This window comes from Jaculus jaculus, chromosome 2 (genome assembly GCF_020740685.1).
Source record: "Jaculus jaculus isolate mJacJac1 chromosome 2, mJacJac1.mat.Y.cur, whole genome shotgun sequence".
In the NCBI taxonomy this organism is placed as follows: domain Eukaryota; kingdom Metazoa; phylum Chordata; class Mammalia; order Rodentia; family Dipodidae; genus Jaculus; species Jaculus jaculus.
The window spans coordinates 41,466,909-41,481,619 of record NC_059103.1 but is presented as its reverse complement, the minus strand read 5'-3'; the positions used below and the strand labels follow the sequence as shown (position 1 = coordinate 41,481,619).

The 14,711-nt window shown below is 51.3% G+C and overlaps 1 protein-coding gene across 10 annotated transcripts in view; it reads left to right on the top strand.

Moving 5' to 3' along the window:
- The window catches only part of Ctif (cap binding complex dependent translation initiation factor), a 312,214-nt gene extending 300,665 nt beyond the window's left edge, over positions 1 to 11,549 (top strand). For all 10 annotated transcript variants that reach the window (XM_045142912.1, XM_045142910.1, XM_045142904.1 and 7 more), the window contains 2 exons: positions 6,627 to 6,680; positions 7,639 to 11,549. In XM_045142912.1, the coding sequence (XP_044998847.1) occupies positions 6,627 to 6,680; positions 7,639 to 7,854 (270 nt within the window). In that variant the 3' untranslated portion in view covers positions 7,855 to 11,549. The remainder of the gene's footprint in view (positions 1 to 6,626; positions 6,681 to 7,638) is intronic.
- Positions 11,550 to 14,711: the final 3,162 nt, after the last annotated feature.

The window sequence follows — 14,711 nt, the reverse complement described above, 5'->3', positions numbered from 1 at the left end:
GGCTGACAGCCAGACCTCAGGCCCTGGCTTGGGCTGAAGTCCAGGGCAGACGCATGCACTTCCTTGACATCTGACCTTGGCCACCCTAGCAAGACTCCTTGTTAGGCTAGTGGAAAAGTGTTAGAGGAAATTCCCCTTTCCAGAGGATGTCTGAAATGCAGGTAGCACCAAAGTGATGAGATTAAGAAATGAACTTGAAACACACTAACCTCATAGCGTGAGCTTGTATACCTGTACCTATATTCATAGGCCTCCTGACGCAGAGGATTTGTCTCTTATCTAAGGCCAACCGTCTCTTCTTGTTCTGCCCAGTCCCGTCCACCTGTATCCTTTAAATGGGTTCCCACCTCCACGTGCATTCTGTTGACCTCGGGCCAGTCTCTCTTGGCGTCCTATCCTAACTTCCTCTTCCGTAGGCCAGCTCAAAAAGAAAGAGACCCAAGTAGAGAAAGAGAGAGTGAGGGATGGAGAGACCCCAAGAAAAAGAAAGAAAGGGCACATTTCTTTTTGTCTGTACTTTTGGCTTCCCTCCTCCTCTCCAAGTTTGGTCTCCAGCCTCTACCTGGCCCTGTCATGAATTGATGTGATCATGGCAAAGGTCACCCTCACTGCCCTAATCACTAAGTCCAGGGGACTTTTCTTATTGTTCATGTTACTTGACCTCTCTGAGCATTTGACATTGTTGACCTTCTACTTCCTGGAACTTGGTTGCTTCCATCACTCCCCTTCCTCCTGCTCCACGCAGCTCTCTGACTGTCCTCCTCTTCCTCCTCCAGGGGTCCCCCACCCCTCCCTTCTTGAGACATTGCTGATTCCAAGAGTGGAGCCCTCACTCGCCCTCTCCTCTTCTCGCTCCATGTGTTTCTCAGGTCAGCTCACTCATTCCTCTGGCCTTGATTGACCTTGAGCACTGAGCCATGTACCCGCTTCCTCACTGGTCATCTTTCCTGATCATCCCTAAGGGCCAGGGACTCAATGTTCCTAGCACTGCGCTCACTCGTTTTCTTGCCTCAAAATCAATTGGTTGGACTGGCATGGTGGCATACACCTTTAATCCCAGCACTTGGGAGGCAGAGGTAGTATGATCGCTGTGAGTTCGAGGCCACCCTGAGACTACATAGTGAATTCTAGGTTAGCCTAGGCTACAGCAATACCCTACTTTGAAAACCAAATATATATATATATGTATGTATGTATGTATGTATGTATGTATGTATGTATGTATGTATGTATCTTTTAGGAGCTTGATAGACCCTTGGTTAAAGGCACTTGCTTGCAAAGCCTGATGGTCATAATAAATAAATAAACATTTTTAAAAAGCCACATTCAGTAGTATGGCATGTAGAATCTAGAGCTCTCTAGGTTGGCTATGGCCCTGATCTTCTTTGTCAGCCTACTTTCCTCCAATGCCCAGCCTGACCCTTTTTGCCATCTTGGAACACTTGCTGCTCCGGGGCACCCTGCTTGCCCCTGGGTTAGCTCTGGCACCTTCTTCTTTGCCATATGTCTGCAATATTCCCCACCACCACCATCCAGCCCATACCTATCCATACCTATCCATACCTATGAAAAGCTTCAGTTCCCCCCACCCCCGCTACACTCGTGACTTAGAAGTCTTATTATTATCCTTGTGCCTACAGTGCATTTAGCACATAATTGGTGTTTCATAAATGCTGGTGGGTGGGTAGATGCATATATGAGTAGATGAGTGGGTAGGTGGATTGGTGGGTGTATGCACGCAGGCATGGATAGAAAGGTACGTTGGATGGAAAGATGGTTGGTCGGTGGGTAAAGGGATAAGTGGATGGGTGGGTGGGTGGACGGATGGATGAGTGGATGGGTAAATGGATGAGTGAGGGAGCAGACAGATGGAGGGAGAGATGTGTACATGAATGAGTGGACGTATGGTCACCAGTAAAAACAAATATGCAAAGTCAGCTCAATTTTGTGAAGGCCCAGGTGGGCTCTTGTGATACCAGTCAGTGGAATTAAGGATGATGAGTTCCATGCAAAACACTAAGGATGAACTTGTCTGGGAGAAATGAAACTTAGTCTCTAAGGAAAAGGATTCTGACCCAGGACTCTGAGCTTCGTCTCACGCTGCTTGGATTTGCTGCCTGTCTGACTTAGGCAAGCCGTTGAACTACGGAGCCTGTGCTTCTCTACCCATGCAGTAGAGATCATAATGCCTGTGGCCTTTGCCTGTCTCCACAAGAGTGCCATGGTGCGTACAAAAGTGTGTTGTGATCTATACAGAAGATACATGTTTATAAAGATATCAGCGTAATCACAATAATAACACCTTGCATTTGACTCAGGCTTTGCACTTCTCAATGCTCTTTCACATACATTATCTCAGTTGACTCTGAAAACAGTTCTGGGCAGGTATTATCCCCGTTCTCAGGTGAGGAAACCCAGCTGCTGTATGATTAAGTGGCATGCCTGGGGTGACACGTGGTGAGTGGCAGGTCTTCTGACTCCAAGCCTAGTGCACAGTTTTTGATGATAGCCTTTCTAGGGTAGATTACCCCCTTTTCTGCCTTCCTGAACAGAGAGCCAGCCATAATTGACCCTCTTCTTGATGACTCAGGGTCATTACCATGACTATCAGTTCCTGTGCTGGCCTCTGGACTTGGCTGTGATGCAGGCCCAGGGCCAACAGAGGCACAGGGTGATTGAACCCTGATGCCAGAGAACACTGCTGAGATGCGGGCAGCATGGGCAGTCCCCAGCCCTGCCACCATTCTGGGCCACGTGCCATGCACCGGGGCTATGTCCTCTGGCTCTGGCTCTTTTCTCCTCCCTCCCTCCTTCTCTCCACTGTCAGCACTTGTGCCCATCACTGTGGCTTCCTCCACTGACAACCCTCTGGTCTCCTCTTTTCTTCCTCTGCTGGTCTGCACCTTTTACACTTCTAGCTTGTCCTACCAAGCCTTGTCCCTTCTATGCCCACAGCCAGCCAATCAGGGGGCTCCGGTGGATTTTGTTCGTCAGCGAGGTAAACATCCCACTCCTGAGTCCTCATTGCTCCTTCCCAGCCCAGCCATACCCACTCATCGAAAGACGGAGGCTCCTGAAGACAAGGTCTACATGACCTGAGACCGTGGTACATTAGGTAGCCTGGTGTGTTCTGCCCAGCCAGTGGGACGTGCTGGTGGCAAGCTGAAGTGCTCAGGAAGGACTGGCCGAAATGCCCCTGGTTGATACCCTCACCAGCGAGACAAGCAGCTGTGGTCTCCAGCACTCTCTTTTTCTCCCTGCCAGGTGGCATCCCAAACAGCCAGCCTGGTTCCATCTTGGGCACGTCTTGGGCACCATGCCCTTGCCCCATGGCCCTTCCCCAAGGACTCCCGGGATGCTCTTCCCCTAGTTGCTGTCGGGCCTCCCACAGCCCCGCTGGAGCACCTCAGCTTCTTCTCCCTGAGGGAGGATGTGATGGGTGTGCCCACAACAAGGCTCAGGCAGAGACAATAGCACAGGAATGCATTCGCTTCCTAACAAACACGGTGTGGGCTCGCACAATTGCCTTGGATTCTGGTCCAAGAAACACATTTCACTGAGCGAGGGTGGCTTGCCTGCCCCAGCCCGCCCACATCCCTCTCTGTGCCAGAGACTTGGAAGAGGGATAACCTCTCCTCAACCCAGGCCTTCAGTTTCAGAGTGGACCATCCTGTCCTTCCTTGAGGCAGCCTTCTTTTTAGTGATGGCATAGGAAAGCAACGGTCCTACCTTCCCAGGATCACCTGCTTCAGCCAGTCTTTTTATTATTGTTTGATTTATTTATTTACAAGCAAAGAGAGGAGAGAGAGAGAATAGGAACACCAGAGCCTCTTGCCACTGCAGTGAAACTCCAGGTGCATGGGCCACTTTGTGCAGACAGCTTTACGTGGGTACTGGGGGACAGAACCCAGGCTGGCAGACTTTGCAAGCAAGTGCCTTCAACTGCTGAGCCATCTTCCCAACCCTTAACTTTTACAGTTGTTTTTGTTTTGTTTTGTTTTTGTTTTTGTTTTTTGAGGTAGGAGGTTTTGCTGAAGCACCAGGCAGACCTGGAGTTCACTATGTAGTCTCAAGGTAGCCTTGAATTCCCAGCAATCCTCCTACCTCGGCCTCCCAAGTGCTGGGATTAAAGGCGTGCACCGCCATGCTCAGCTTTACTTTTATAGTTTTAAACCCATCCACATTGTAGTATAACCATCTTCACCATCCACCTCTAGAGAGTTTTTACCTTCCCCAGCTGAAAACCTGCCCCCATGAAACACTAAGTCCCTGGCCTCAGCCCGCTGGTAGCCACCATCTGCTTTCTGTGTCTATGAATTTGACTATTCTCAGTTCCTCATACAAGAGAGATCATGTGGTGTTTGTTCTCTTGTGCCTAGCTAATTTAACATAGCAGCGTCTTAAGCTTCATCCATGTGATAGCATAATGTCAGAACTCCTTTCCAATTAGGGCTGAATAAGGGGCCCTCACTGGGTGACTATTACATACGGCCTATATTACATACACCGAGCATCAGGCAGGGACTTCTTGGCTATGTGCAGGGCCAGCCAAGAGCCTTCAGGGGTTCGAGGAGGAGGTTAAAGGAGCCTTCAGCAAAGGGCCTTAGGAGTCCATGTCCAGCAGCTGGCATCTAGAGGCCAGTCTGCAACATGGTGTGCAGCCACCATGTCCCTTCATGAACTCTGTGCATCCAGCCACAGTGGACGAAAGGAAAACGAGAGCTCTCAGCCCTCAGTGACTTCCCCAAGAAAGCCCAGCAAGCCTGTGCAGAAGGAACTATCGCTCCTTGGGATTTTTGGCTTAACACAGACTTTCCCAAACAGCTAAGTGAGAGATAAAGTTGAAGGAGGGGATCCACCCACAGCTCCACTTGGGAGTCCTAGGCAGACTCCCCTGCCCTGGCAGGGAGGGACGCAGGTCCTTCCAGGGAAGAGGAGGTACTAGACCTCAAGAGTGAGCCTGCGGTAAGACTAGAGGAAGATAGAGGAGAATGGGGACATTCAGAGGAGCATGTTCGGTCACAGGGCAGACAAGCCTTGGGCAGTAGAAGTGAGGAGGAGACTTTGGCTCAGGGGTCAAAGCACTTTGATGAGTGACCTTGAGACTGCGTGAGGCTTTTCCTGCAGCCTTGATGGAAGTGGGAAGGGCCGCCTTCCAGTGGGAGAGAGAGCACATTTCACACAGCCATTGCTTCTCCAACCCTGGCTCTTTGAGGAATTTCCCCTAACATTACCTCACACGTCACTAACCCTTAGACCTGCCAGGCTCTGGGCGGGGGTTGAAGGAACAGGCATCCCACCCTCCACGTTCTGTGAGAAGCTAGCCTTGAGTGGCCAGCACAGGCAAAGACATAAGGGAAAGTAGACAGAGTGGCCAGGGGCTTGAGTGAGGCAAGGGTAGGCATGTCTAAGGGTGAGTATAGACTCACTGCTTTAGGGGGATGATGAAATGTTCTAGAATTAAATAGCAGTGATGGTTATGTAACTATGAATGTCCTAAAACCCACTGAGTTATAGACTTAAAATGGTAAACTTGAGCCACATGTGATATCTTACACCAGTTATCTAGCACTGGGGAGACTAAGAAGGAATGCCAAGCCTCAAGGCCAGCCTGAGTTACGGTAAAACGCTGTTTCCCCTATCCCCTCAGAGAAAAGGGCAGATATAATGGTACACAACTGTAACCCCAGCACTTGGGAGGGAAAGGCAGGAGGACCAGTATTTCAAGGTCATCCTCAGCTGATAGCAAGTTCAAGAACAGCCTGGGCTACAAGACCCTGTCTCAAAAACAAAAACAAAGGAAATGGTAATTTTTATGTTATGTGAGCTATAACTCAGTTTCTAAAGAGAAAAATTGAGAGAATGGGTAGGACAGACAGAGGGGACGCCAGATGGGATGCAGCCAGGCTTAGGGTCAGTCTGCCCAGTGTCAGCTTTGAGCCTGCACTGTTGCAGCAGTGGAGAAGCTTGATAGCTGGTCAGGGTCAACCAGTGGGGAACCTGGTCACCATCTGCATCAAGTCTGAGGCTGGGGCTGGAGAGATGGCTTAGCAGTTAAGGCACTTGCCTGAAAAGCCTAAGGACCCATGTTCCACTCTCCAGATCCCATGTTAGCAAGACACACAAAGGTGAGACAAGTGCATGGTCGCACATATCCATGAGGTGGCACAAGCGTCTGGAGTTCAATTGTATCGGCTGAGGCCCTGGCATGCCGATTCTCTATCTCTCCTCTCTGTCTGTCTGTCTCTTTCTCTCTCTCTCCATATATATATATATATATATATATATATATATTATATGAAAGGGGGGCTGGAGGGATGCCTTAGCGGTTAAGGCATTTGCCTGCAAGGCCAAAGGACCCAGGCTCAAATCTCCAGGACCCACATTAGCCAGATGCACAAGGGGGCGCACGTGTCTGGAGTTCGTTTACAGTGGCTGGAGGCCCTGGTGTGCCCATTCTCTCTCTCTCTCTCTCTCTTTCCTTCTTTCTCTGTCAAATAAATAAATAAAAATGAAATTTAAAAAAATGACTAAGGCTCAAGTGAGCTGGGTGGGGTGGACCAGCTGCAGCGGCTGAGTGCTAGATAACTGGTGTAAGATATCACACGTGGCTCTCTCTTCCACAGCTCTTGCAGTCTCAGGATGTGAAGGAAGACGCTGTTCTCTGCTGCTCAATGGAGGTGAGCCCTAAGGCTTGGATGGCCCAACCTCAGATGGGTACAAGAGTCTTGGAGTTTCCACGGGTCCAGGCTTGGGGAGAAAGAGAAGGCGAAGTCCCTCCCCTCAGATAGCCTGTGGGTTAGCTAGGGAAATTTCACACACACATACCTGCCTGTACATGTGCAATGTGGGGAGGGCAGCGTATGGAACGAATGTGCATACAGGAGAGCACACGTCCCTGGGAAGTCAAGGTAGGGAAGTCTGAGTGGACTATGTGGTCAGGGAAGGCTTTGTGAAGACAGTGAACCTAGAAAAGAGGGTGAGATGAGATGGCAGGAGATGGGGTGGAGATTATATGGGGAGGGCCTGCATGGACTATTGGCCAGGGGTGCTCCCCGCCAAAAAGAACATCTCCCTCCTAAGGGGCTTTTCAAGACCCAAGGAGCCCTTGAGATTCCTCAACTCACCTTCTGCCTCAGCTCATGTTTCTCCCCAGCCCTTCATCACAAGTATGGGCAGAAGTCAGTTCTGGGGCTAAGAGATGGGATAGATGGTGGGGGGTTGGGGGAACAGAGAAATAGGAGACCCTATTCCTTCCCGTGAGGTACTTCTGACTGACTCCTGTTTCCAGAGAGACATCTAGCGCATGGAAATTAACATGGGGCTACCTGATTGCCCAAGGGAACAGCCCTAGAGGCCAAGTGAGAATGCAAAGTGTAGTCAGGGAAGGCTTCCTTTAAGAGGAAAAAGGTTCTGGGGCAGAAGGGACTAGAGACAAGTCCGGGTTTCTTACACTCCTGCTGTGAGATGATGGTACAATGTAGCATCTCCCAGCTGGCTACTCCTGCCTGGGCCTGCTTGACCCCAGGATAGCCCAGCTGGGTTTGTTGGGTTTTTTTTGCCTCATCCCCAAGCCCACCTAGCCAAGGTGGGCTGGGGGCCTCACAGTCTATCCTAAGCGCACTTCTGTGCCCACAGCTGCAGAGCACAGGCCGGCTGCTAGAGGAACAGCTGCCAGAGATGATGACGGAGCTTCTGGCCAGCGCCCGAGATAAGATGCTGTGTCCTTCGGAGTCCATGCTGACCCGGTCCCTGCTCCTGGAGGTGATTGAGCTCCACGCCAACAGCTGGAATCCTCTGACGCCCCCCATCACGCAGTACTACAACAGAACCATCCAGAAACTGACAGCCTAACAGCCAGGGGGCCTGGCTGGCAGCCTGCGGGCAGCTGAGGCCCTGGTGCATAGGGCCAGATGGACAGGCAGGAGGACAGGGGTGGTCCTGGCGGAAAGAAAAAGAAATGAGCAGAGGGGAGTCAGGCAGCATCCGTGGCTAGTCTGGAGTCAGCTGGGGGCAGACACAAGCTCTGAGAGGAGCCCCCACCACCACCCCCACCACCAAGCACCCCCCAGCCCAAGCATGTAGTAGCTCACACCAAGGGAAACTTGCTTCTTTGTCCTGATGGCCCTGGCCCTGGCTGGCCCTCCCTCACTCTGGCCTTCCCCTCCCCCTGCCATACCTCCCATCCCCCACAGAGCTTTCTGCGAGGGATCCCAGCTCTCCCACTGCTCACTATCCTGGGCAGCCTTGCACACTGGCCACCACCGCTTGGGTCAGTGCGGACCGCTGAAGGCTGGAAAAAGTGGGTCGAGGTGGTTTGCTTTGTTCCCAAGTGCTATCAAGCCACAGTCGCCAACTGGCAGCCGGCAACATGTAGCAGATGTCCAGGAGGACAAAGGCAGGCATGGTCCCCACCAGCAACCCATAATTGACAGCCTTTGTCAGCCTAGTGGAGCTGAGGGGAAGTGTTGTTTTTTGTTTTGTTTTGGGTGGTTTTTTTTTTTCTCTCTCTCTCTCTCTCTCTCTAACCTTTGAGCTCCACCCTCCCAAACTTCAATTCCTCCTGCCCTCTGCCCCCAGCTCCAGACCGTGGGGGGGGGGGGGTCAGCAGGGAGGGGAACTGGGGCTCACAGTTCAGCTTGCACCCTTTTATTTTATTGTGTTTTATTTTTCAAAAGTCGGTTGCTTTGAAGTCTCTTCTCTCAATGAAACTGCCCTCGATGTGATCACACACTCACCGGGACAAGGACTCCCCCCCCACCCATTAGTGGGAGATCAAACTCGGCCTCCTCTGGAAGGACTCTAGCCACAGACAGCTCACCAGTAGCCAATTAGAGTAATTGGAAACTGCTGCCCCAGTGGGGGTCCCTGCTGGAATTCTGGGTTCCTTAGCCACTGGCCTACAGGTCCTCTGCAGTCCCGGTTTGCTGCGGGACTGTGGCTGATACTGCCCCAGCTAGACTGCCTTAGGACCTCTCCTGGCCTCTGAGCCTTATGGCAAACTGGGCAAATTAAGCCCCAAATTCATGAATTGTCCCAGGGTCTACTAGAAGAAGAAGGGGATGAAGCTGTTGGCGCTCCTGGACTTGGAGCCTCATTTGTGGGCTGTGTCTGTCCTCTCCCCTCCATCCCAGGAAGGTCCTTGAAGCCCAGCCCTTCTGGGTTATTGGGAAGGGGACAGTTCATTGGGTCATGACAGGAACAGTCAGGTGACTAGGCAGGCCACCAGATGGAGTTTTCTAGACTAGAAACAAAACTAGGTTTCTTTAAAAGCCTCTGGTCCTAGGGAACAGCCCGCTTTGTGATGGCTATAGAGGAGGCCAAGGTCCTCTGGGAGACTGAGCTTGGGGTGGTCAGTGGCTGACACTTACATGCTAATGAGCCCGAGAACATGTCGTCCAAGCCCAGCAGCTTCCTAACTTTCTTCTACACTGAGACTGGCTATGCCTTAGGTCGCAGTGGAGAAACTCGGAGCCTCTTGATCCACATCAGAGTGGCTAGAGTCAAGTAGAGAGAAGGTTGCTCTGAATTGTCCCTGAATCTAGCAGGGCAGGAAGACAAGAAAGAGTAGAAGTTCCCAGTTGGCCCTGGCTCCACCCCCATCCCCCCGCCCCGAAACCTGCCTTCTGATACCAGGATGGAGACTCGCCAGTCCCTAAAAGAGCCCGTTGGAGCCGGGCATGGTGGCACATTCCTTTAATCCCAGCACTCGGGAGGCAGAGGTAGGAGGATCGCTGTGAGTTCGAGACCACCCTGAGACTACATAGTGAATTCCAGGTCAGCCTGGGCTAGAGTGAGACCCTGCCTTGAAAAACAACAAAACAGAACAAAACAACCAACAAACAAGACAGCAACAACAAAAGAGCCTGTTGGGGACAAGGTGTGAAGGTTGATGGCCGCCCCTGCCCCTTCCCTTCTTTCCCCCCATCTCCTCCTTCCCAGCTGTCCCATCCCTGCTTTCTGCTGTCCTCTCCCTTACGCCAAGCACTTAAGCCCAGCCTGGGGCCCAGGGTGCCACAAGCCCCACGGGAAAGAAGAGAGAGCCTGAGAGTGGCGACTCTGGTCAGAGTAGATTCCATGCAGGGACCCCCAAACTTGTGGAGGGGCTGGCATCCTCTGTGGAGGTAGAGACAGTGGCATTGTGGGTACTGTGAGCCTAATGTACCTCTTTTCTAACAGTCTACTGGGGAGGCTTCTCCTCAGGGCCAGCCCCTCCTAGGGCCCCGAGGACCAGTGTGAAGATGGGAGATATAAATATGTATACATATATAAATATATTTTTAATTACATGTTGTGTACCAGTGGCTCCAGATGCAAGTTTGCCTGGTGTGCTCCATTGCCTGGAAGCACTTCCTGGTCCATCTGAATGACACTTCCAACTGTTTTTCTAAATGCAGGTCGCTGCTACTTTTTCCCACATGGAAGGAAAGCATTTATTACTTTTTTTTTTTTTTCTTTTAAAGAATCAACAGTAAAACCTAAAATCTTAACGTCTGGGCAGCGTCCCATGAGGCAGGAAGTGGGGTAAGAACAGGCACCCTGAGACCCCGGCCTTCTCCCTCTTCCCAGGCCAGAGCCTGACCCACTTCTGCTAAAGGAGGAAGGGCATATGCATGTCAGCCTCTGAATGGATGAGAGCTGAATTTCTGTCACCTCTCTGGGGCGTATGGAAAAGACAGTGTAAGCCATTTAATGTTGGGCCTTCTCAGGCTCCCCAAACTTGTCAGAAAGACTTAGGCCCTGTTTTCCTCTCAGGTGACCTGCTTTCCACTGTTCCAAGGCCTGGTAGCATTGCCTAAGCTCTGGGACTACAGCCCCAGCCGGGCTCTTAACCTCCCCTCACCAAGGCCAGGAGCCCCACCATCCGCCATGGGGAGCATGCGCCTCCCCCCTCACCCAAGCCAGCATTGACCATGCATCCTTTCTTAACCAATCTGTAAATCTTTACAGCTTGGGGATCGTCCTGTCCATCTGTGTAAATGTAAATGTTCACCCAGTCGGTATTTATTCTAATTTTTATTTTATTATTTTATTTTATTTTCGCTGAAGGGTCGGGGGTGGGAAGTCTGCACCCTGGGCAGCTGCAGGAGCCAGGCCTAGGGCGCCCAGAAGTCCAGAGAAGCAGCCCCCTGGAACCACCCCAGACTGTGGCCTCTGGGAAACCAAGTTTCAGGCTGTCAGCTGGCATCAGAAGCCAGCCAGTGTCCCTTGTCTCAGATGCTCAGGCCTGCCCGTGGTGTGACATCCCTCAGCTGCCAGGCATAGTGTTGGAAAACCTCTGGCCGGGTCTTTGAAGAGGCGAACTGGAGACAATGGGACTCTCCTCTGCTTGGGACACTTGCACCCAAAGAGCTGACGCCTCACCAGAGCCAAGCTGGGAGCACAGGACCTACCTCCCCAGAGCGGGGCCTGGAGCTTCCCGCCAAAGCTGCAGTCCAAGCCTGCTCGAGCTACCCCTTTCCCTCCATCTTGTACGTCCTGCTTTGCAGCTAAACCCAAACTACAAGTGGGTTTAAAAAAAAATAATAAATGATACCAAAAAAACAAAAGTGCCTTGACTCTCCCTCTCCTTGTGTTGGGCTGGCAGGAGCCTCAATGGAGTCCTGGCCAGGTTGAGATGTAAGGAGAGTCCTTGCCATGGGGCTGCTGCTGTGGGGAATGAGGGGGGCGGGGGCGGGAGAGGCTCTGGGGCCTGGAGAAGGTTGGGAAAGGACAGATCCAGGAGACCATGGATGCGTCCAAACATTGGGTCTGAGGCCTAGCCAAGGCGGCAGAATTTCCTAGAGAAAATGGCTTTTGCATGACAGCTTGGCTTGCTGCAAATTGAAGCAGCCCCTAGACCTATCCCATCCCAGGAAAGTCCCCGTGGCCCATGTCAATGACTCGTTGGAAGAAAACAGAGAGTGAGGTCGGCCCGGCGGCTTCCAAAAGTCAGTAACATGTCCCAGGTAGTCAAATGAGCCTTCCACCAAAGGGGCCCAAAAGAGCCAGTGATTTATTTCCTATGATTCATGTTCCTCATTTTGCAGTTTCTTCCATGGAGAGACCATGGGGACCCTGCCTCCTGGTAACTGTTCCCCCTTGGGGGTTCCTCCTGGCTAGACCTTCTCTACCTCCAGCTCCCCAGGCAGCTGGGATCAAGGCATCTCCCCTCCATCTTTTCATGGCCTGGCGGAAAACAGTCACTTCTGGACAGCCCCAAATATGCCAATGGGATAGAGGGAAGTGATAACAGTATTTGTCTAGCCGATTTTTTTTAACAAAAATATGAAGGAATAGGAGTAGAGATTAGATGTCGAAAGGAAAAGCAGGAGCTGGAGAGATGGCTTAGCAGTTAAGCACCTGCCTGTGAAGCCTAAGGACCCTGATTCGAGGTTCAATTTCCCAGGACCCACGTAAGCCAGATGCACAAGGTGGCGTGTGTACCAGAGTTCGTTTTCAGTGGCTAGAGGCCCTGGAGTGCCCATTCTGTCTGTCTCTCTTTCCCTGTCTATTGCTCTCAAATAAATAAATCAATAAAAATAAAAGGAAAAGCATTTGGAGGTAGGTGAGATAGGAAGAGGGAAATGCCACCAGTTTACCTAAAAGGTCAGGCCATTCTGAATGACATCTCCTGCTTCAGAAGGTTCTAGATTACTGACTCCCATTAAACCCATTATCAGAGTAAGAAATATTTTGAGCCTACATTTCACCATCTCTCTCTTTTTTTAGATTATTTTTATTTCTTTGAGAGAGACAGACAGAGAGAGAAAGAGGGAGACAGAGAGAGCAAATGGGCACACCAGGGCCTCCAGCCACTGCAAACAAACTCCAGACGCGTGTGCCCCCTTGTGCATCTGACTAACGTGGGTCCTGGGGAGTCGAGCCTCGAACCAGGGTCCTCAGGCTTCACAGGCAAGCGCTTAACCGTTAAGCCATCTCTCCAGCCCACCACCGTCTCTCTTGATGTCTGTCCCCCATACTCTGGAGAATGGGTTACATTTGTCCTGCGTTTATAGGAAGGAAGGAGGTGAAAACTTTATTTGGGATGTATAATAAGCTAGGACCGATGCCACCACACCAATCCACAAGACTTGTAAAGAAAGCGCAAAGCCAGAGATGGCAGACAGAGAAAGGATGAACAGGGGAAGGGAAGCCTTGGTTTCGTCTCCCCAACCACCCAATAGTTTCAGAGCTTCCTGTGTATGGTTTCATGTGTTCCAGAGAAGGCAGATAAGAAGACGTGTTCTGTTATGTTGTTTGAGTTCGGTGTGAGGTGTTGTTTTTGTTTGTTTGTTTTTTGGTGTTTTAAGGTATGGTCTCTCTAGTCCAGGCTGACCTGGAATTCACTATGTAGTCTCAGGGTGGCCTCAAACTCTCAGCCGTCCTCCTACCTGTGCTTCCCGAGTGCTGGAATTAAAGGCGTGCACCACCACGCCTGGCCGGTGTGAGATTCTCAGTGGTATTAATATACAACCCAGGGCCTCACACATGCTAGGCAAGCACTTACTTTACCACTGAGCTGCATCCCAGCCCAGTCAAGTGATTCTGACTTCTATTTTACAGAGGAGCCAAAGGGCAGACTGTGCTAGAGCCAGGGCCAGCATGAGAGCCAAGCGCCCTTTCCCGTAGCTCAGAAAGCCAGCATGTCCTTCTGCCCCACCCACTGTCCCTTGCAGAGGCCGTCACTAGCAGACAAAGGGGCAGCCAGCTGCATGCCGAGACTGGACATGAGCAAGCTCAGTGGGCTCTTCTCTGGGGCTGTGGTCAGTGGGCTTTTCTCTCTGTGAGTCAGGCAGCAGGAGCTGTGTTGCAAAGCGTGGGTCCAGCGTGATGTGTACAGTCTCAGAACGTCCATGCCAGTGGTTCTTAGGAGGAGGGAGGTGAGGGAGATCCTTGGAGGGAAACAATCTAAGGGAGAGGGTCGATATCCAAATGGCTAAGGGACTTATTTAAACAGCATGCTAAACTAAGACAAACACGCACGGCAGAACTTCCAGAATACTGGCCTTTGGAGCACCTTTTCTTGCTGACAGGTGCGTGCCATTGCATCTTTACACAGCAGAAAGAGGGTGACTGGAGTCCCAGGGTGCCTTTTATAAGGGCACTAACCCTCTTCACAAGGGCTCCATCCACTCTTCTAACCGAATTACCTCCCAAAGCCGTGTCCAGATGCTTCCACACCAGGGGTTGGGAGTTTGGAGCAGCTTGACTCATCGGCACATCAGCCCTGTGTGGGCATCTCATCTAACTAAGCAAGAAGCCCCTCCCTGGCCGCCCGCCTTATTTGTGGGTGACTTAGCAGGCTGGGAAGGGGATCAAGAGGGCAGCTGTCAGCACAGTCCTCTGAGAATTGCCATGGGCCAGGTCTGGGAGCCGGTGCAGGAGCAAGGCTCTCCCTAAGGAGACTATGTCCCCCAGCCACGATCACCACACAGTACTTTCTCTTCACGGTCCTTCCCCAAGTGCTGGCTGGTTCCAGGCACACTAGAGTGTCTTAAAGGAAGGAAGTACTATTCTTCTACCCATTTCTCATTTGGGGAAACTGAGGCCTAGAGAACCATCCCATGCAGTGAATGACACTTCACAAGTTTCATACGTATAGTTTTGTTTGGTACAATAGTATTGCAGAGGGCTGATAGATACTTTTGACTACACTTTAACATTTATTTATTTATTATTTACTTATTGATACACACTAGAGAGAGGGCATGCCAGGGCCTCCAGCCACT